The 21,127-nt window shown below is 44.1% G+C and overlaps 2 protein-coding genes across 4 annotated transcripts; both read right to left on the minus strand.

The window, feature by feature from the left end:
• Nucleotides 1-1,782: 1,782 nt before the first annotated feature.
• On the minus strand, nucleotides 1,783-7,219 carry LOC136450994 (P-loop NTPase domain-containing protein LPA1 homolog 1-like). 3 transcript variants are annotated; one of them, XM_066451707.1, is made up of 15 exons: nucleotides 7,051-7,219; nucleotides 6,733-6,972; nucleotides 6,509-6,582; nucleotides 6,339-6,372; nucleotides 6,192-6,250; nucleotides 5,889-6,003; nucleotides 5,773-5,810; nucleotides 5,515-5,612; nucleotides 5,316-5,371; nucleotides 4,020-4,329; nucleotides 3,569-3,684; nucleotides 3,156-3,212; nucleotides 2,629-2,694; nucleotides 2,428-2,502; nucleotides 1,783-2,058 (listed from the first exon to the last, which is right to left on the minus strand). In XM_066451707.1, the coding sequence occupies exons 1-15, from the start codon at nucleotides 7,213-7,215 to the stop codon at nucleotides 1,999-2,001; spliced, it is 1,563 nt and encodes a 520-aa protein (XP_066307804.1). In that variant the 5' UTR covers nucleotides 7,216-7,219; the 3' UTR covers nucleotides 1,783-1,998. The 3 variants fall into 3 exon arrangements, with proteins under 3 accessions (XP_066307804.1, XP_066307820.1, XP_066307811.1); XM_066451714.1 differs by lacking the exon at nucleotides 1,783-2,058 and adding an exon at nucleotides 2,093-2,315; XM_066451723.1 differs by having other exon boundaries at nucleotides 6,733-7,219.
• Nucleotides 7,220-12,541: 5,322 nt separating this feature from the next.
• Nucleotides 12,542-13,761, minus strand: LOC136451010 (expansin-B4-like). The gene is made up of 2 exons (XM_066451732.1): nucleotides 13,454-13,761; nucleotides 12,542-13,334 (listed from the first exon to the last, which is right to left on the minus strand). The coding sequence occupies exons 1-2, from the start codon at nucleotides 13,641-13,643 to the stop codon at nucleotides 12,706-12,708; spliced, it is 819 nt and encodes a 272-aa protein (XP_066307829.1). The 5' UTR covers nucleotides 13,644-13,761; the 3' UTR covers nucleotides 12,542-12,705.
• Between the last annotated feature and the right edge of the window lie 7,366 nt (nucleotides 13,762-21,127).

The raw sequence follows: 21,127 nt of genomic DNA on the forward strand, positions 1-21,127 counted from the left end.
GGACCGAATACTTGGGCCTGCGTGGGCTAAATTCAAATGAGTGGTTTCAAGTGCTTAAATGGCTATATTACCCGCGGGAATACGGGTGTGGGTACTAGGTTCCCGTACCCTTACCCGCTTACCTCCATTAGCATACCCACAGGTGAAGAAACTTTCCCATGCCTGCCCCTTAATCGGGTAAAACCCATCCGGTAGTCGGGTTTCGGGTATCCATTGACATCTTTAATTGTGCTTCCTGACCTTAGGGGGTTCGGTTGGTTGGTTGTACCTTTCTTGACAAACCCATGGACCATTTCATTGGATGAATAAAAGATTATGTTGTTGGAGGATAAATATAACAGTTTCTGCTTTTCCTCTTGGCTTATACCAATGAGATATAGTTAACTCACTTAGGTGGATTAAATTTGTGGATTCATACATGGGATTACGGTTTGTGGTTATTGCTCTCTGATCCAAACTCACAGTTTCAATTAGGTGGATTAATTTTGTGGATTCATACATGGGATTACCGTTTGTGGTTATTGCTCTCTGATCCAAACTAGTACGCAATTGATTAATTGAAACTTTCATTGTTTAAACATGCATGCTAAAAATGACAATTGAATACCTTTCTCTGATTGCATGGTAGTATTTATTTTACACTATTGTTTGTGGCATTGTTAATTTACTCTTAGATTAGCTACACATTCTGATTTAATGCGTAGAGAGGACCTGCATTTTATTTCAAGATTCATCATATCAGTTGTCTAATTTTCTTTACATAACCTAACATGGAGTGTGTTCTTTTCGGTGTTGTCCTTCCTCAGTTTAAAGGCAACATTTTGTCAAACATTTTCACATAATTTTGTATCACTTTGCATGTGACTCATAGGACACCTAAAGCTTCAAGTCTATAAGCAATACCATGTGAAAAGAGACTGGAAATGGTTTAATGTGTACAGAGGACCTACATTTTATACTAAGGTTTATCAGTTGTCTAATTTTCTTTATATGACCTAACATGGAGTGCGTTCTTTTCGGTGTTGGCCTTTTTCGGTTTAAAAGTAAATAAATGTTAACAGTTCTGAGATTCTTTTCAGCATTTTTTAAACATTTTCCCACAATTTTCTATCACTTTGCACATGAGTTTCAGGTCTATAAGCAGACTCTAAGGTGGTGTTTAGTTGCAGGGATGGGATCATCCTAGGTGGGATTATCCCACTTGGATTGGTGACAGGGATATTCCACCATGGAAATGGAATATACCGCACAGATCCGAGTTTACCTTGCCCCTATAAAATTCACGTCACGGATGGGGACGTCACGGACGGTGAGCCTATGTAGTCGCCGGCCGCGGGCACGGAGGCTTGCTCCGAGTCAGGCAAGGCAAGGCTCCGTCGTGGGGCGGAGGCGACGCTCCTGGCAGGTAGCCGCGCGCGCAGGCGAGGCAAGCGGTCGCGTGCGGAAGCTACACGGGCGGCGCTCCAGCGAGATCCGCCCCTGGCACCGGCGTGCGGGCGAGTGCCGCCCTGAGCAGCCATGTGCTAGCGGATGAAAGAAGAAGAAAGAAAGGGTAAAAAGAGAGAGAGAATGACAGGTGGACCCCACTAGCCAGGTTTCTGATCCCACTTTTGAAAAATGAGACAAACACAAAACAGGATCGTCGGTCCGTCCCATCCCTGGACCCTGGGTGTCTCCGAGCAAAATACTACTCCGTACCTAACAGCTCGCTCCTGCAAATATCGGTATCTAGCTGATACTACATGCCCTTGTCCTGCAAAGGAAAGTGAATCAGTTAGTCGCATGTGTGCATTCCATTCTAACCTTAGCAGGGCCCGGGAGAATGCTTCTGTTTGCATGAATAATAGTCAGCACTGTGGATCGTATGTAATATCACTCACTGCGACTTTGCCGGTACAACAGATTATATCATCAACCAGGTTACATTGAAGAAAATGCCTCATCCATAACAGTAACCTATCTCTCTCTCTCTAGGACAATCCCATAGTGTCATGTCGATTAATTTCCCCCTTGATTGCAGCTTTCTGAACACGCAGCCAAAAGACCTCGCTCGATGCACTGCCAAGGGAAATAAGTGCACAAAATGCCCCCCTAAGACAACTTGATAAATGGCAAATTAACAAATAAAAAATACTAAGAAGTGCTGTTTTTGGGTGGTTGTTTTTTCCACAATGGTCGAAAGTTTTTGGCTTGTTTGAAGTCAACTTTGATCTTAAATAACTTCAATGTGTTGGGTTGGGATATTTAAAAATGACATGAGTAGCCAAAGTTGTATTTTGGAGACTTCATCATGTTCAAAACCAGTGGAGCTGGACCTTCCACCCAGACACATTACAGTTTAGGACATTAGCATGACATTATTAATTATTAAAGAGAAAACGACAGATGGGACAATGGCTAGCAAGAAAGTGAGTATAGCAGGTGTACCTGAAGAAGATAGCTGTGAAGCCAATCTAATGTTTGAGGAAACGAATTTGCTGAGATATCAACAATGGTCAATCCCTGAGCAAGTTTTTTTTAAAAGAGGCTTAGAATTACACGCTCAAACTCCAGACAAAATAGATCAAGTTCATCAGATGATAACAAACAACCTAAAATATACGAGCCTGTCAATCAAGGAAAACTTGCCTGTGACTCAAAAGAACAAAGGTAGTCCTGAATAAGCTTAAGGTTGTTTATAAGTTTCCGATGATCCTGAGTAACATCAGAAAGTTAGCACCATGTAAGAGTTAGATACTACTTGCATGAGGTAGCAAACCTGAAAGTAGGCCCCACAAAATCACTGCTTATTAGTAACATCTCTACCATGCATAAACTTATTGTTATATATATACTTAACCCATAGGAAGACCCTGATATACTTAAAAGAGGAACTTCAAGGTGTAGCATGTGTGACACATGGACACCCTTCATTGAGTATATGTTACTATCTTCCATATGGTGTCACAGCCACAGGATACATATGCTTTATACAACATATATGACAAAGCTTGCCAGTTAGGTGACTGCAAGTGCTGGTAAGACTTCATGCAAGCATTGCAGACAAATAAGACCTATCATTTTATATCAATTACAAGAAGTATAAGGGTTGCACAACAATTTTCAAAGAAATGTAAGTTTGTAGATTGTATGAGTACCAAAGCTTCCATAGATACCTGAGGAATGCAATTATCTCTGAAAGCTCTAGTGGCTATCCATTCCTCTAACAATGCCTGAACAGAACAACAAAGCAAATCATAAGAGAAGATAAAAAATGAATCAATAACCCATGTAACGAGAATGCAGAAGCAATGAATGAAAAATATGGTCCACAAATCAGCAGCTCTCATTCAAAAGGTGTGTGCAGCCAGATATAAAACAAAAATAGATAGGTTTTTTCCCTGGCAGCTGGCACTATGCCAAGAAGGTCAGTAACATTGAGCTTTAAGAATTTACATAGACATTTTTAATCCTCTTATGTATTCAATACAAATTACAAATGCTATTTCAAAGACAGTAAAAACCAAAAGTATGTTATGAAAATAAAGTTAGATAGGCATTTAAAATATAAACCAACGAGAGCACAGACTTTGTGATCAAAATCAGACATCCTCAGTACAATCGGAACAACTATCGGTTCAGCAGCAGGTTTGTCTTTCTTGGTGGTGTTATTCTTCTGTTGGTCCAAATCTTTGTGCCCATCACCTACAAGGCATAGAAAACAGTTCTCTTTTAAGCGCAACAGAAAAACTCAGAAAACAACCTGGCATAGCACTGTGTTCTGGAAATTTGGGGCATGTTTAAGATTTTGTTCTGTGCTTCCTTATTTGACCCCCCCCCCCCCCCCCCCCCCAACCCCACCAACACACACATTCACTTGTTGATGTTTGTAGAAAGATTATGCTGGCCTTAAACTAATCTGGTAAATTTGATAGTTTACTCTCTTTTTTTGGGAAACCCCAAGCTTGCCTTAAACTTGAGTAAAGACATATTGACCACATACTAATAATAAATCATTTTCACTTGCTTTTTTTTCTTACTTTCATCTTTGGGATTTTTTTCTTGAGAACGTGCAGAATCGTGAATCTTGGTTTCATGGCTCTCAGCATAAGATAGTCCTTCACTGGTTCTACCTTCCTCCAGCATGCTTTCTTTTATTTTGACAAAGTTTTTGTTTTCCTCCATAGGATTCATTCTGTTCTCTGCTAGTCCATTTTTGGATTGGTGTTCGGTCTTCCTTTCTACAGAGATGCCTGGATTTTCAGAATCCGTTACTGTCTTCTCTGTCCTGGAATTACCATCTCTCTTTTCCTCATCCATAAGATAAATGCTTGGATCCAAATGTATTCCCTGCAGTGAGATACTTAGATCAGATATGAATTATCTATACATATGGCACCGTACTAAAAGGTGTATATGTTGTAAATCATATGGCTACCTTCAAACCCCCAATCCAGGTATTAAAAATAAAGAAATTCTAATTACAATTTGCTAGACAGGCAATATCTGGTGTCAAACAAATTGAAACACTAGGTCACTAACAAAATACCAAAAGTACAATGGACCTATGAAGCACAGACACCCTACCAGAAAGCATAAATGTGTTAAACACAACAAGCACCGGAGGTGTGTCATCCAATGGATATGCCTTCATCTAAAATAAACGAGTTTATCAACATGGTTCTGCAATAGGTACAAGGAATTATGCATAATTGCCATATCATACAAATAGTCATATGCACAAGAGAATTCACTTACAGCACAAGACATATGCAGACCTATGCTTAAATCTACCTAGCATAATGATGTATCTAAGCCTCCATCCCATGCCAAAGCACAGGTCTAAGGATCGGCCCAGGTTCTCAAATGGGCAATGGTGACGCTGTGTATGGTGGGGTAGGGATTCGGGGGGTTTTCTCGACTTACGTGAGAAGGTTACCTTCTATCATAAGTAGAATGGCTGGGGGCTGTCTTATCCCCCGCGGGTCAAATTTTTTAATCTAAGCCTCCTGCTGATATAAACATACATAATTATTTTTTCTAGATAGTATTATTTCTGGGTAATCATGCTCTCATGTGCATGTTTTCTAATTTCTAACACATAACCATGCCAATTTTATATTCTTTTTGGAAAAAAAGACATTGATATATTCTGTGCATGTCTTGTGTCCCGTACCCATCCATGTTTGCATCCATGTACACTGATGAAACAAAGTGAGAGAAAGGTATGTGACATCCAAGTCTGGTCGGGAGGTTTTTCTGTGATCGGATAGTGAGAAACACATGAAGGTAACACAGATATTTATCCTGAATGTACACAACAAAAGGCAGCATACCTCTATAATAATTGGTTTCCCATCTTTCATGGCCTTCTTCAAATCGCCAGCCAAACCTAGCGAAAGGTAGCACGAAGTATAGGGCCGACATTATCAGGTAACCAAGAGAAATCAATGGAGTGACTATAGCTAGTTTTATCCAGATAAAGTGACAATGTCGTCTGCAGAGCAGATAACGTGGGCATAAAATATGGCATACCCTTGCGTACAACTCTGCATTCTCTGCAGAATTCAGTGATAAGCTCTTCGGGTGAATTAAAATCGCGAGCCCACACGGGAACTGAAGTAAGTGGCGCACTGCATGTGTTAATCACATGAGTAATTTATGTGCCCAAATTCAAATCACGAATGATCCACATATCTTTGCAAAAAGGAGGAACCAAGGGCAGCAACGGAACTAGGTACTGGAATGTATATTTTTTTTCCTCAAACAACCAAAAAAGAAGACACAACTTACTCTGTTGATGTCCGCAGCAGCTCATACACCATGTCTGTCTGCAATTGCACAAGGGTTGGGAAACGAGGCATATGAGACATGAGCTATAGACTGGCGAAGATAAGTAATAAACCCACCTGTAAAACATTAGGCAAATTGAGCCTCTGAGCAAGTTGTGTAGCGATTGTTGATTTTCCAGTACATGCAGTTCCACACACTAAAATTACTAGTGGAACCCTTTGATGATGGAACCTGCACGCGATAGGGGGATGAGCGCAGCAGAAACATGTTATTTGAATGCCGCTGCTGTACAAGAGTTTCTTTCTGGATTAACAAGCCTCATAATGTTCACATTGTTTCTCATCGATCACTACATACATACTCGGCTAGAGAGAAACAGAAGGTGTTTTTTTTTTTTTTTGGCCAGTAGAGCAGAGTACCTTGTCATCATTTTATAGCGATTTATGTAGTCCTCTCCATATCCCCGTTTTTCCATAAGCTGTGGAAGGAGGGAAGTTATAAGTTTGTGTAATCAGTTGATAAAGTAGCATGCAGCAGCCGCCAAGTGAAGCAGGAAGGTACCTAACCTTGAATAGATTAGCCTCTAGATCACTCTGGGAGCTTCAAAATGAGTTGTTGCAGGAGTTAAAATATAGAGTATTCGAGAAGATAGTTGAAGGCTAGCATATAGCATGTTGAAAATGAATACTAGGATAGTTAGATGGAAGAGTGGGGAAGAAGATGCGTAGGTAGGTACACATCAAGCAGGCTGTTGTCGACAAGCAGCTTCTTGAGCTCAAGGGCAATCTTGATGGCGACATGATTAGGAATCTGCGTGTGTGTGTGTGTTTTGAATATAAAAACAAAACAAAGGGGAACAATGGACGGGTTAATTGATTGATGGATGGATATATATATAGAGAGAGAGAGAGCATTATATAGAAAGGAAAGAGGGAATTGCTTAGTAGTGTGTGTGTGTACCTTGGTGACTGTGAGCATCCTGCTGAGGAGGAACCTGGAGAGGACGTAGTAGTGGTCGGCGTTCTCCCCGAGCCACACCTTGACCTTGACGAAATCGTACTTGGAGGAGGCGTTGCGGGAGGGGAGCGTCTGCGTGGCGGCGGCGGAGGCATCACCGCGGTCGGGGGGCGGCGGTGGGTCGGGATCGGCGACCGCGGGTGGCGGTACTGGCTCCTCCTCTTGCTGCTGCTGCTGCTGCATCTGGAGGAATGGCGCGGAGACCAGACTATATTATTATTTATTATATAGGAAGATTGAATGAATCGAATCGAGACGCACGCCTCGAACTCGATCGATGGAAGTCTGGATGGATCGGAGGAACACTGGCTGGGCTCGACCCGGCCCAGGCCGCGTTCCCCCTCCCTCGCGTCGGGTGCCGCCGCCGCACTCGCTCACTACACGTGTTCGCTTCCTCTCGTTTCGTGCAGTGCACCCATGGCCCATGGCCATGGGCTGGACCTGGACCACTGCACATTATTCTTTGATCTATAATATATTCTATATTCTGTATTTATTTTTATTTCAAAAACAGAATCTCTATTTTCTATCTAATATTATACTAATATAATCAAGGAACAGAATAGGAAAGGAAACAACACGGTGCCCGCAGCATACGGAGAGAGCTTCCTCGTTCTTATTCTCTAATAATAATTCACCGAAATTTAATCTAGCTCAGGTACATATCAAACACAAAGAATTTTGGCTGTACCTAATTGAGGCAATACTTCGTGTATTGGTAACGCAATTATTATATATATACTCATGTATATATAAGCTATGTCATCCCTCCGTGCGGTCAAAATGGTGTTAATTTTGTGTTTGTAAATATATAGAAAATGTTAAATCAAATGTTTTTTTTTCTAAAATCCCAAGCTTTAGCTAGATTGTTACCATTTTTTGTCGTCACGAGTTAAATTACATGGGGGTGTTGCATTCATGTCGGTCGCACCAGGCGTCTATATGTGCAAAATTTTTAAAATATGTTTAGCATATGATCATCTTTCCCTAGGAAGTTTTCTAGCTTTTTGGGATGAGGAAAATGCACAGGCGGTCCTTCAAACTTGGCAAGGAGTACCATCTTGGTTCCTCTATTTTTAAAATGCCAATTCTGGGTCCATGAACTTGGCTTCGGGTGTCATCTAGGTTCAAACAAGTTTGGATGAAGACAAACTTTATATCAAAATTGTGGTCCTCAACAGGATCTACAACTTTGTAGCTGAAAAGTTTTTAAATTAAAACTGTTTAGGGTCCCAAAATACTGTTGTAAGTTTACAGATTTTAAAATTTAAAATTTAAAATTATCAAAAAATCTCAGATGTTGACATGGTCTATATGAAAGTTATATTTATCAATACAATCTATAACTTTGTAGTTGAAATTTTTTTTATTTGAAGTCGTTTAGTATGTCAAATATGTGTTCTAAGTTTCTTATTTCAAAATCTATAAACTTATAACACATATTTGGGATACTAAAAAACTTCAAATAAAAAAAATCCAACTACAAATTTTTAGATCGTATTGATAACTATAACTTTCATATAGACCATGTCAACATCCGAGATTGTTGAATAATTTTAAATTTCAAATTTCAAAATATGCGCACTTACAATAGTATTTTGGGACCCTAAACAGTTCTAATTCAAAAACTTTTCAACTACAAAGTTGTAGATCCTATCGAGGGCTACAATTTTAATATAAAGTTTGTCTTCATCTGAACTCGTTTGGACCTATTTGGACCTGGATGACACCTGATGCCAAGTTCATGACACAGAATTAGCATTTTGAAAGTAAAGGGATCTAGATGGCACCCCATGCCAGGTTGAAGGACCGCTCATGCATTTTCCTCTTTTGGGATTTGATTCCTTTCTCCTTGAGCTTAATCTTTTTATTTGAAACTTCCAAATATTTTTCTTGAGATCTGAATATTTTATTTTAGCTCCTCGTCCATCAGACATTCTCCAGCATTTTTACGCAATTTTATTAAGCTTTGAAGTTTTTTCGTGATCTATATAATAGTTTTAGATCCGTTGGAATTATTTTTGATCAAGGGGTTAGGATAGAAGGTTGGGTGGAACACTCTGCAGAAAAAAGCAACAACAATTGTAGTTAGGTCAATGTTGCAAAAGAGAAGACAACATGGTTTATATCCGTGACAAATTAAAAAGAAGCACAGACTAGGTGATCAAAGCTTTGGTTAGAGCATCTATGAGGGATGAGCTAAAAATAGATGCCAAATCCTTTGATTTGGCCATTTTGTAAAATAGAAAATCGCCTAAAAAAAGAGTGCTACAACAGTCTAGGTAAATTTTTCATTGTCCATATTTAAATCTGCCACATCATCAGGCTTTCAAAGATTTGATCCCTCGATATTCGTCCGCTGCCAAATGGGCTCGCAAGCTGCAACGTCGCACGGTGGGGCATCCAATCTGTGGCATCTCCGGCCAGCTGATAGCCAAAGCGGGCTTGTTGGAGAGGCCAACCAGCGGCCGGCCATTGCCCATTGCCCAATGGCCACGTGGCTGCTTGGTACAGAAGCGGCTGGCCCCTGGCATCTCGGTGCAAAACACATTGGCTGCCTGAAAGATGCTGTGAGATCCTGAAGATCGTGCACATGGAGGTCAGAGTTAGTCAGGACGCGACGGGGGCAAGGGGCGGCTGGCTGCCGCGCCGACTGTGAACGGATGTCCGAGAGGCGCATGAACGTGGATGACGAGGAATAGGGAAGGGTTGTCCGAGACAGCTGTGCCGACGGGGAAGGACCGTTCGAGGGAGTTGCGCCGCCAGGGAAGGGTTGTTTGGAGGCGCACGGGGCAAGGGACGTCCAAGCGAGCCGTGCGGATGGGGAGGTGAAGGGATGTTCGGCGGCAGGCGCGCGAATGGGGAAGGAAGAAGACGCCGCGCTGGCGCACGTAGGAGGTCGGAAACAATCCGTCCGCGCAAGAACGAGAGGGACGAGCACGAATTCATGCGGGGGATGGGAATAGCGAGCGGCCGCAACGTGCTATCTCTGGCTAGCGACAAGTAGGGATACATCACTTCTTATTTTAGCTCACCAGATACAAAAGCTATTAGAGGTCAATTTCTTTCCAAAATTACTAAAATTTGGCTCCCACACAAAGATAGCACATATCTTGGAGATGCTCTTAGGTAGAGAGTCATCAAGATTTACTCGATGAAGACAAGGGAATAGGTCTGATGGATACTACTCGAGATAAGAGAGTGCATCAGTGTGGATTTTCAATGTTCATAGAAATTTGCTTTGATACCCGCGTGCATCTATAGGTCTACCCATGTGGCTTCAGTCTATGTGGAATCTCAGTTCCACCACGGAATCGAAGGAGATGCGGTGACACCGTTGTAGAGAGCACCACCAAGGAAAACCTTATTGTGATGGATGATGCAAGGGAGTTTTGGAATAAAATGTTGGCACCAAGCATCTAAAGGACGATGATGCATTGGATAGATGTATGTCAAAGGTTTGGGTTTCTTGAGCTAATTCGAGGAAGGATATAGATTCTTGTAGAAATGTTTTAGATCTAGATTCTCTCAAGAAATATTTTAGATGATGAATCAGAATTACTCTATGGAACCATTTGGCTCGCTCGCTGGATTCTTGATAATAGAATTAGAATGAGGAGAAACCAAGTTTTAGGTGTTTATTTGGATTAACATAAAAATGAGAATCGGTTTCTAAGGGGGTGTTTAGTTCGCGAAATGAAAATTTTTGGATGTCATATCGGATGTTTCAGAGATGTCGGAAGGGGTTTTCGGATACTAATAAAAAAACTAATTACATAGCTCGCCTGGAAACTGCGAGACGAATTTATTAAGCCTAATTAATCCATCATTAGCACATGTTAGTTACTGTAGCACTTATGGCTAATCATGGACTAATTAGTCTTAAAACATTCGTCTCGCGATTTTCAACCAAACTATGCAATTAGTTTTTTTCGTCTATATTTAATACTACATCCATGTGCCGTAAGATTCGATGTGATAGTTTGGGGTGAAAATTTTTGGAAACTAAACCAGGCCTAAGTGATTCCCCGTAAATTTTTTCTCTCTTTGAGGCATTTGGTAGCAATTATAAGAATCATTTTGAAATTTCTCTCTGCCAAAAGCATGACGTGTAGCAGTTTCTTAGGCTGCTAGTTAGTTTTATTTTGCCACAATCCTAGTTTGCCACATATATTCGGCGAAATAATCATTTTGCACCTTATTCACTTTATCGTATCAGCCATGATACGATGTTTTTCTCTCACAACAAAACAGCATCAGCTGGCTTATAAACCACATAAACGATCAAGCGAACAGGGTGTTGATCATTCGACTATCATTTAAGGTTCAATTTCATTCCTGAATTTTAAAAATGGCTGTTTTGTCTGATTTAATAGAACTTTTATGGTTGATAGATGAAATTTAAGTCTAGATTCGCGCGCCTCGTTGAAGTCCTGGTAAGCTAAGGGCATGTTTAGAACGCAGAAATTTCACAGGAATCAATTCAATTTCACGAAAAAAACACAGGAACGGAAAAAAAAATCCCGCGTTTCAAACTGTCCCGACTGTTGTGGACTTGTGGTCAATGTTCTTCCCTGCTTGTATTGCTGTTTGCGCACGACAAAGAATGCAGTCTGCTACTGCCACAAGGTTCCAACAGAGTTGCAGTGAGAGCACATGCATAGATGCTGTGAGCGCGCCAGAGACTTCTGAGAGCTGCAGGGGTTGGGCGGCCGTGTTCGGATCTAGTTACTATTGTAAATTTTTACAATCCGGACACTGTAGTACGTTTTGTTTGTATTTGACAAACTTTGTCTGATCATGGACTAACTAGGCTCAAAAGATTCGTCTCGTGATTTACAACCAAACTGTGCAATTAGTTATTTTTTACCTACATTTAATGCTCCATACATGCGTCCAAAAATTGATGTGATGAAAAAAGAGTGAAAAAATTTAGAATTTAGAGGTGATCTAAACCAGGCCTAGTAGTAGCTGAGCCAGCAGCTAAAAAAATAGCATGAGTGGTGTAGATCCAAACATACCATCATGTACCGTACCACTAGTAGCTGCACTAATAAGCTAGCAGTACAGTGGAGCAGATGCTAATGCAGTAGTTAGCAATGCTATAAACTTAGTAAATCCAAACAGGGTGTACTTTGATCAAATTAATATTATGTTTCCAAGTTTACCAAATCAAATTTTATGTTCAAACAAAGAATGAAGACACATGTACATTCATATATAAGACGTACAGATAATACAGCTTATCTATTGCCAACGGTACTTTTCAGGAGCGTTTAGTCCCGAAAATTTTTGGTTTTGGGCTACTGTAGCACTTTCGTTTGTATTTGGCAAAAATTGTCCAATTATGGACTATTTAGGCTTAAAAGATTCGTCTCGCCAATTACAGGCAAACTGTGCAATTAGTTATTCTTTTTACCTATATTTAATGCTCCATGCATGTGCCGTAAGATTTGATGTGACGGGAAATCTTGAAAATTTTTTGTTTTTGGGTGGGATCTAAACGGGGCCTAATGCAGTACGTGAATAGTACATGAAAAATAATATTCAGCCTGTGACAGGCTGATTATCATTACACACCCACCGCTAGCTGCCCGCTGCATCCCCTCCAAGGACGACAGGAGTACGTGCTCGAGCAGGTATGCAGTGGCAGAAGAAGGGGCCCGCCCCCCCGGCCGCCGGGAACAGAACAAAACCAAAAACCAAAAAAAAAAAAAAGGGCGTGCCGGGACATCCGTTTTGATATATGATGGATATATAAATGGCAATAATGGCAATGGCAATCCCTTAATTAGCTTAGCTTACATGACGAGATGAAATGAATGGAATCAAAATCAGTTCACAAGTTACTGTAGCCGACACCTAGGGCCAGCCAGCCGCAACAGCTGAAACCCAGCAGCCGAACATGGCATCAGTTCACGAGTACTGGACGATTGATCTGTAGAATGTGTTTGGCCTCCAGTTGGCTGGGATGACGTCGCGTGCCACCAGCGTCTTGCCGGAGTCGCTGCGGGTGCGGATGGAGAAGGGCGGCTGCAGGCGGTGGTTGGAGTCGAGGCGCCAGATGGATCCCCAGGACTCGCGCATGGGCGTCCACCGCCGGCTGCCCTTCTCCATGAGGTCCACCTGCACTACGTCGCCGTCGCCGTTCTCGTACTCCACCAGCACGGCGAAGTAGACCTGGCTGGAGCCCTCCTCGACGTGGAAGCCGACCTTGAGCCCCGGGAACTCGCAGGGCACCCTGGCGAACTGGATGTCGATGATGCCGGCGCGGCGGAGCTCGTCGTTGCGGCCGGGCTTGGCCAGCTTGCCGAAGGCAGTGCCGCTGAGGTCGAAGTGGTAGGGCGCCACGCCCGGGGTGTAGTTCATGTCCGTGATCACCACGGTCTCGGTGCGGCCGGAGCAGGCGGCGTGCTTGGAGGTGGAGCACCTGATCTTGTAGCAGGAGCCGCAGCCCTTGCCGCCGCGGTACAGCGGCTGGTTGCCGCACGAGGTCATGGCCATGAACGGGTACTGGTTCACGTTCTTGAACCCGCAAGCGCCGCCTGCATGCATGCATGGAGGAGCCATGGCTGAATGAATTCGTTCATCAAAAGCAAATAAGTAAGGAAAATGCATGATTACTAGATAGATCCCGCCCGGCCCGATAGAGATACATGCATACCGTTGTCGTAGGGCCCGGCACCGTTGGGCTGGCCGTACCAGGTGGCCCTGGCGTTGCCCCACTGCATCTGCATGCCGGCGGCATCGCTCGTGTTGTAGCTCACGCCGCCGGCGGCGGCGCAACTGGCCAGCAGGAGGGAGACGGCGGCGGCCGCCACAAGCAGAAGCAGGGAGAGCGAGAGGGACCCCATTGCCCCGCGCCCGGCCGCCTTTCTTTGCTCTGCTGTGCTCCAACTAGCTACTACTACTAATAAAACCAACTGCAAGAGATGAGAGGAGACGAGACGAGACGAGGGGGGAAAGAAATCTGTCTGCACTGCACTCTTCTGAGTTCTGAGGTAGGAATACTCTAAACTCTACCCGTCGGTCTAGCTAACTCTGGGCATAATTAACCGAAGACCGAAGACCGAACCGAAAAGACCAAGACCGAGACCGAAAAAACCGAGACCGAAAAGTTCGGTCATGAGTTCGGTCCTGGCTCCCAACTAACCGAAGTAACCGATAGAAGTTCGGTCATATGTGTCGGTTAACCGAAGTGACCGAAGTGACCGTAGTTCTGTAGACTTCGTTCGTAATGTACTGATGAAAGCCCATTGAATTGAGGCCCAGTCCAATGTACTGATGTAACCCTAGGTATATAAGAGTAAGACTCCGAACTCTTCCAGTCTTCCTTCCTGTTATATTGTGTTGATATTTTTTTGCCTTCAAATAGCAAGCATGTTGTTGAAAATTGCTATAGATTCTGCTATTGTTTGTGGCCGCTACTCAGGTCCGGTTAGTTCGGTCGTGACCGAAACCGAACCGAACTAACCGAGACCGAACTTCCTCGGTCTTCGTTTTTTGCAAAGACCGATCGGTCCTAGGTTTCTGATGACCGAACTGACCGAATGACCGAGGAACCGAACCGATCGGTTCGGTCTGACCGAATGCCCAGGGTGAGGTCTAGCTTACCGTAGGAAGGAACGCAAGCACTCGAGGTAGACAATATTATATATAATGCAAGCAGCAAATGCATGGATGGCATGCAGCAGTGTGTTTGTTCTTCGTCCGGTTCGCTCGAATCAGCCATACTCAACAAAATAGCATCAACCGATTTATAAGCCATAAAAACGATCAAACGAACAGGTGCTTGTCCGTCCAGGCCGAATTTTTTATTTTTTAGCCTTTTTTTTAAATTAGCGCCGAGGTCTTGGGCTCGACGCAGACGTGGTGGTAACTTGGCAGATAGCTCGGCGCCATAGATCCTAACGTCAAGCTTGGCGCCGTAGATCCTGGCGCCGAGCTCGGTGCCGAGTTTGGCGCCATGATCTATGGCGCTGAGGTGGTATTTTAACCCCGGCCCCAACCTTCCTGCTCGAGCCTTTTTCTCTTCTTTCTCCTCTCTCTCGGGTTTTTTCTCTCCTCACTTCGTCCTACCTCACGAATCGGCATATTGGACCTTGAAAATTTTGATTTGATCCGTAGATCTTCGAGAGCAAGGTATCCTCACTCCCCTCCTAGTTTTTTTCGCATCGATTCGGTATATATTAGTCGAATTTTTCAACCTAAGAATCGTCATTACTTAGGGTTTGATGCAATTTTTAATATTTGTATTATACAACCGTAGAATGATGCGCATGTTGTTATGTTATGGGTTCATTGTTGTGCATCAAATGAGAAACCCTAGGTTTAGGGTTTAATATTAATTGCTTTCAATTCTTAGAACGAAATTGGTTGTATTGTAGTTATGGTTCTCATTGACATTAATTTGTGATGTTTTGATTTTTATTTGTTAAATTACAACCGTTTTGTTAGATGCAAGAAATATATCGGGAGGAGTTTTGGCAAAAACGGGGTCGTCCTCGAGAATTATACCCCGACGCGTCTAGCAAAGATGCCCCCGTCCCTCCTGACCTCCCTGTCCCTAATTGTGACTGTGGTTTCCCGGCCGACGTGTTTCAATCAAGACATCCAGACACAGTGACGCGTTGCTTCTACACATGCAGTCATTTTAATGTAAGTAATTATTTCTACTATCTTTTTTTCTTCATTTGTGTAAGTAGGCTACTAATATTTTATTGGAATCTTGTTGTGTAGGATCATGAGATGTGTTTTTTCTTTCGGTGGATCGACGGTGCAGAGAAGTTTGACCCTAGGTACCTCCTTTTCGACGATTGGTGTAGACGGAGACATCCACGTGAGCACTTCCAGCGTTGGGTTCCACCCTCCTAACCTCCCGCCAATGATGACTAAGGAGAAGCACATAGCCGTAGTTAGACGACTCGAGGAACCTCCTCTGTACGAATACGGAGATCGAGCTGTGATAAACCCTAAGAATACGTTGGAGTTTGTGTGTCCGAACAAACACGAAGTAAGTGGAAAAGTGTATCTATTTAAATGTTTATCTCTATTGGTGTGCGTGTACTAATGTATTCTCTTGTAGCGTTATGAATTTGCGAAGTGTTGTTTCAATGAGTGGCTCTACGGTCCTAAGAATCAATGGCCGGAGCCACCAAAGGCAAAGGAAAAGAAGAAAGAAAGGTTAATTTACAAAGCACCTCCAGTCAAGTGCGAATGTGGTGCTAAATCCAACTACAGTCTAGTCCCTTTGGAGCTTGGAATAGGCCATTATTGTGGCCATATGGTTGACTATGATGAGGTTGATTATTTTTGTGGTAAACATGAAATCGTATTTTATTTCTTTTGCTAAGACATATATGATATATTTTTTTATTTGAATAGAGCACTAGGAAATGCAGGTGGGAATGTTGTGATGGTCAAGCTAAGTTCTTAGATGAACTGAAGAAGAGGCAAGTAATTGCACGGAAGAGAGGATATGGACCTGACTACGTCAACCTATTCGTTAAACATCACAAAAATAAGATGCGTGAGTTTACTAGACAGCGCGGTATTCGTAACCCGATCGATGTTGGGCTTGACAAATGGGGATTGGAGAGACGGAGGACGTTAGAGGAGGAGAGGGCAAAGAAGGAGGCAAGGGAGGAGACAAGAGTACAGATGCAGGTCTTAAACAAGCATGTTGTTGCATTATGTGCCAGTGAGTGCTTGAAAGCCTTTTTTTCGTTGCCTGATTTTAAATGTAATATAATCGCATTGCTAACTGATTGCATTTTACACATGAAGGGATTGGATGCAGTGAGGATCATGCCGCAGAGGTGGCTCGTGTAAGGTATGCAGAAAAAAAGTTAGATGAGCACAAAACGCGAGCTGGTCGCACCATTCAATCACCGATTGTGTTATCTGATGAGGGGGACAAGGATGAGGACGACACTGCCAGGTTGAGCGATCTCATCGCTCTGACTGAGGTGGGCTTACAGGCGGAGGAGGCAGAGGACGACACTGGCAGACTAAGCGAGCTCATCGCTCTAGTAGAGGCAGACTTGCAGGAGGAGGAGGAGGCTAAGGATGCCACTGGTAGACTGAGCGAGCTCATCGCTCTAACAGAGGTGGGCTTGCAGGTGGAGGAGGTTGAGGACAACACTAGCAGACTGAGCGAGCTCATTGCTCTAGCAGAGACGAGCTTGCAGGTGGAGGAGGATGACGACGCGTTCTTCACTCATGCCACAGAGGCCGCAGATGAAGTGGAGGCCGCTTACTACAGGCGACACGTAGGTCAGAGCAATGCAGGTGAGCCTAGCCACAGCAACAAGGTTGTGGTAGAGGACTGGTACTCGGATGATGAGTTGCTTACTCAGTATATTTTAGACTGAGGATTTGAAAGTGCATTCGCCCCCTATGTGGGTTTTGGTCTATTGATAACATCCAAATTAGGGACTAATGTGATCTTAATGAGATATGTCATAGCTATTAGTCTCATGAAAGATTCAAAGAGTTGATAAAGATGAAATGGTATCCCTCAATTCTTAAAGTTGTAAAGGCGGACGAATTCAAAGCGCTCTCCAAAGATTTTATTTTTGTTTTTGAGTTTAGGATCCACCGCACTATAAAGAGGGATATAAACTTAGTTGGTCTGAGGAAGATAGAGTGCTCAAGCATAAAAATAAAATCAAAAGAGAGACACTCTAGCACTCCACGAGCACGTAGAATATTTCTCAGTGACTGTTGGTGTCGGAAGTCCCGACGTAAGCTGGAACTCCCGACCGTAGGAAGTCACGACTCATGTCGGAAGTCTTGATGCTCAGTCACTTAGCCTGCGCAGTGACTGTGGCCGTCGGAAGTCCCGACGTGAGTCAGAAGTCCCGACCCAAGTCGGGAGTCCCGACACCTAGGTTTTTGTGGCCGGCTATTTGCGCACGTCGGAACTCCCGACAGTCTGTACGATACGATTGGACTATACACGTTCTAGTAGTTTTATATTTAATCTGTGTACTACATTTGTTCCTTTTTAGCAGTGTAGTATAATTAATGATTCACGAAAAAATTCGCAAGAGTTTCTCTTGTTTCAGGAGCATCCACAGTTACAAACAGAGACATCATTATATAATCCAAATATTTAATCTTTCAAAGAGCGCAATATAACCACATCGAACATCATAATCAACATAACATGTCCTGCATAGTCCAATAGTCCACAATGTCCATACAGTCCTAAACAGTTAAAGGAAAGTGACTACAAAATCCATAATAGTACATACTAACATCTACCATAAATCCTCACTGCCTCCTAGTCTTACCCTTACCCTTATGACCGAGAGCGCTCGTACCTGGAGTGTAAGTGTCAGGTGGACAGCGTCGCCTAGTGCCTGGAGGCTATGTAGGTTGAGTTGAGGGAGCATCCTGGAGCTGAGAGGGGCCAAGCTCCCCGTGCCTCTGGTCCACGTCATCGTCGTCGTCCTCATCTTTGTCCTCGTCCTCGTCCCCTGTAGGTGCTTGGCTAGAGGAACCTAAGCCTCCTCTGCCTACAGAAGGAATGTACACATCTTGCGCCGTGTCTGTCCTGCAACCACAACGAGCAGCCACGCGGCGTAGCCGACGTGACAGCCTCTGTTGTATAAAATTATGTTAACTGAAAGAATCTAACGTATTAATAATATATTTGAAAGAATATTTTGAATCTTAGATCTAGGAAGCTACGCGTGTCGTCGTCCCTGACTCTCGGACGAAAGCGCTCGATGTCTTCAACGGAGCATTTGAGGATATTGCCCTACAACAAAGTTCTCAGTAATAATACTTCTAAATAGATAGAAACATGTTTTGTTTTCTTTTGTATAAGAATCTAACGTATTATAAGGATGCTACGGCTCGAAGGTGGCACTAACTAAAATAGATACCTCTAATGCATAATGTATTGGTATGCAACTTAACGTAGAAAAATAAGACAATTGACTTACCACTTTGTCCAAGATTGGTCCTGCCTCCACCTACCTTCCTGCACGAATAGACTGGTCGTACGTCGTGTCTTCGTCGTCGAAGGACTCGATGTCGGCGTAGTCATCTTCTGTCCACTGTAGCCTCAGCCTGCAATGTGTCGCATGTTGGTACCAAGCTTGGTACCGCCTGAACTCACGATTCATGTGCGGCTCGTTGTTCTCGTCCACGTTGCCGTGCATCTGCTCCCATTGCTCAATGTAGTACTGGTGGTGCTTCTCCCAGTCAAAAATCTTTCTGTTCTTCTAACGATCCAACCTGCACATATGTCATCGTTATTTGAATCCATGTACATGTCACCATATTAATGGAAATGGACCATCACGAGACATTTGAAATAGCAAAACACTTACTTGTGTAAGTCAACGCCAGTCGAGAATGTAGCACAGGCACGCTTTTCATGTCAACAAACTCAACATATCTATAGCGATCGCTTTCAACGGTGCCTCCATAATATATGGTCACTAGGTTGTCCATCTATTTCAAACACGTAACAAAACATATGTCCTTTAGTCCAAATTAGACGATAGATAGTACTTAATAAGTACTTTCTAACTACAAACTAAGTAAATAAGATAATAACTACATAAATAGATACAGCGTACTCACTAAATAGCTAGATCCTATTTAGTTAACTAAATATATAACTAACTATCTAAGTAGCTATCTAACTATACCAATGTATCTATGTTTCTATCTATCTACATATCTATCTCACTAACTAAATCAGCTACCTGAGTCGTCACATTAACTAGTAAATAACAAATGCCAAAACTACTATACTACAATCAAAGCTAACTAAGTACGTACATTGCAACTTCATAATTTTTACCTGTCCAACGATGGAGTCGCGGACGTTGACGGAGTCGCAGCGGACGCCGAGCGTGGGTGAGGCCGACGAGCCAAGCCAGCGGTGGCACGGCGGGGCGCTGTAGGTGCCGGGGCCGGCGGTGGCAACGGCCGGGCGTTGCAGGTGCCCGGGGCCGGCGATTGGCGCGGGCGCGGGATGGCCGGCGCTCCGCGCGGCGAGGCTGGCACGGCGCGGCCATGGCACGGCGGGCACGGCGCCGCGCGGCGCGCGGTCAAGGCAGCCGCGGGCGGCACGGTAACGATGGACGGGCGTGGGCGGCACGGCACGGCACAGCGGGCGGGGCGTGGGTGACATGGCGCGGGCGCGGCGACCGGCGTGGGAGAGGGCGCGGGCGCGAGTGCAGGCGCAGCCGAGGGGCGGGGAAGGGCGCGGGTGCTAGCGAGGGTGAGGGGCGTGCTGCGTGGGCGGCCAGGGGGCGGGAGAGGGCGCGGGCGCTGGCTGCTGTGCGCTACTCGGGCGGGCGCTGACGGTGCGAGAGAGACAGGGAGAGGAAGAGAGAAATGATTGGGGCCCATACGTAAGACAGGCTTGGCGTCAGTAACCACGGCGCCGAGCTCGGCGCCAAGATCTACGACGCCAAGCTTGACGGCAAGATCTATGGCGCCAAGTTCGGCGCCAAGATCTACGGCGCCGAGCTTCCTGCCAAATCACCGCCACGTCAGCGTCGAGCCCAAGAGCTCGGCGCCAGCAACAATAGCGCCGAGACATATAAGCTCGACGCCAGCAATAATGACACCGAGCTGAGGATCTGGATTTTGAAATGTTACCGGAGATATGTTTATGAAAATTAAAAAAAACTAAAAAATAAAAAATTCTGCCGCCCAGGCCCAGCCAGATCGTGCAAGCATATGCTCATTGCTACGCGTGGCTGCCATGTCGATGTTGTTGGGGTTTGGCGCCGCTGCCGCGCATCTCCCCCACCCCGGCCAGTGCCACGCACATGGCTACCCTGCCTGCTACACCATCATCGATCGCCATCATGCAGGCATCGTCTCTTTCTTTGTTTCTTTCTTTTCTTCTCTCTACCGTTCTACCCCCAATGTGGCATGGGCATAACTTCCTGCCACGGATTAGATATACAGATGACTGTTTACTTAGGTGATAAGCTACCACTAAAAATATTATTGACATAAGAAAAAAATACTATTTATTAACTGAAAATATATGACTTATAAGACAAACGAACTGAGCGAGAGAGGAGAGAGCTAGCTAACAGCACTTTAAGCTCCGTCTGTGGACTCCATACACTGTCACGACGCAATTTTTAATTTCTCTCTGCTGTGTGTCACTACTCTACCCCGTCCCGTCCGTCGGTTATTTCCTGTCAGTTCACTGCTGTCTGGGAAGTTAGTGTTTTTACTTCCCTGTCGGTACGTAGGTAATTTGAGTGATAATACACCGGTATATATAGGACGGTATATACATACCGGAATGATTCTTTCCAAAGAGGAAAATAAAGGCAATTAATAGCCTCCG

Source organism: Miscanthus floridulus, chromosome 1, assembly GCF_019320115.1.
Source record: "Miscanthus floridulus cultivar M001 chromosome 1, ASM1932011v1, whole genome shotgun sequence".
In the NCBI taxonomy this organism is placed as follows: Eukaryota; Viridiplantae; Streptophyta; class Magnoliopsida; order Poales; family Poaceae; genus Miscanthus; species Miscanthus floridulus.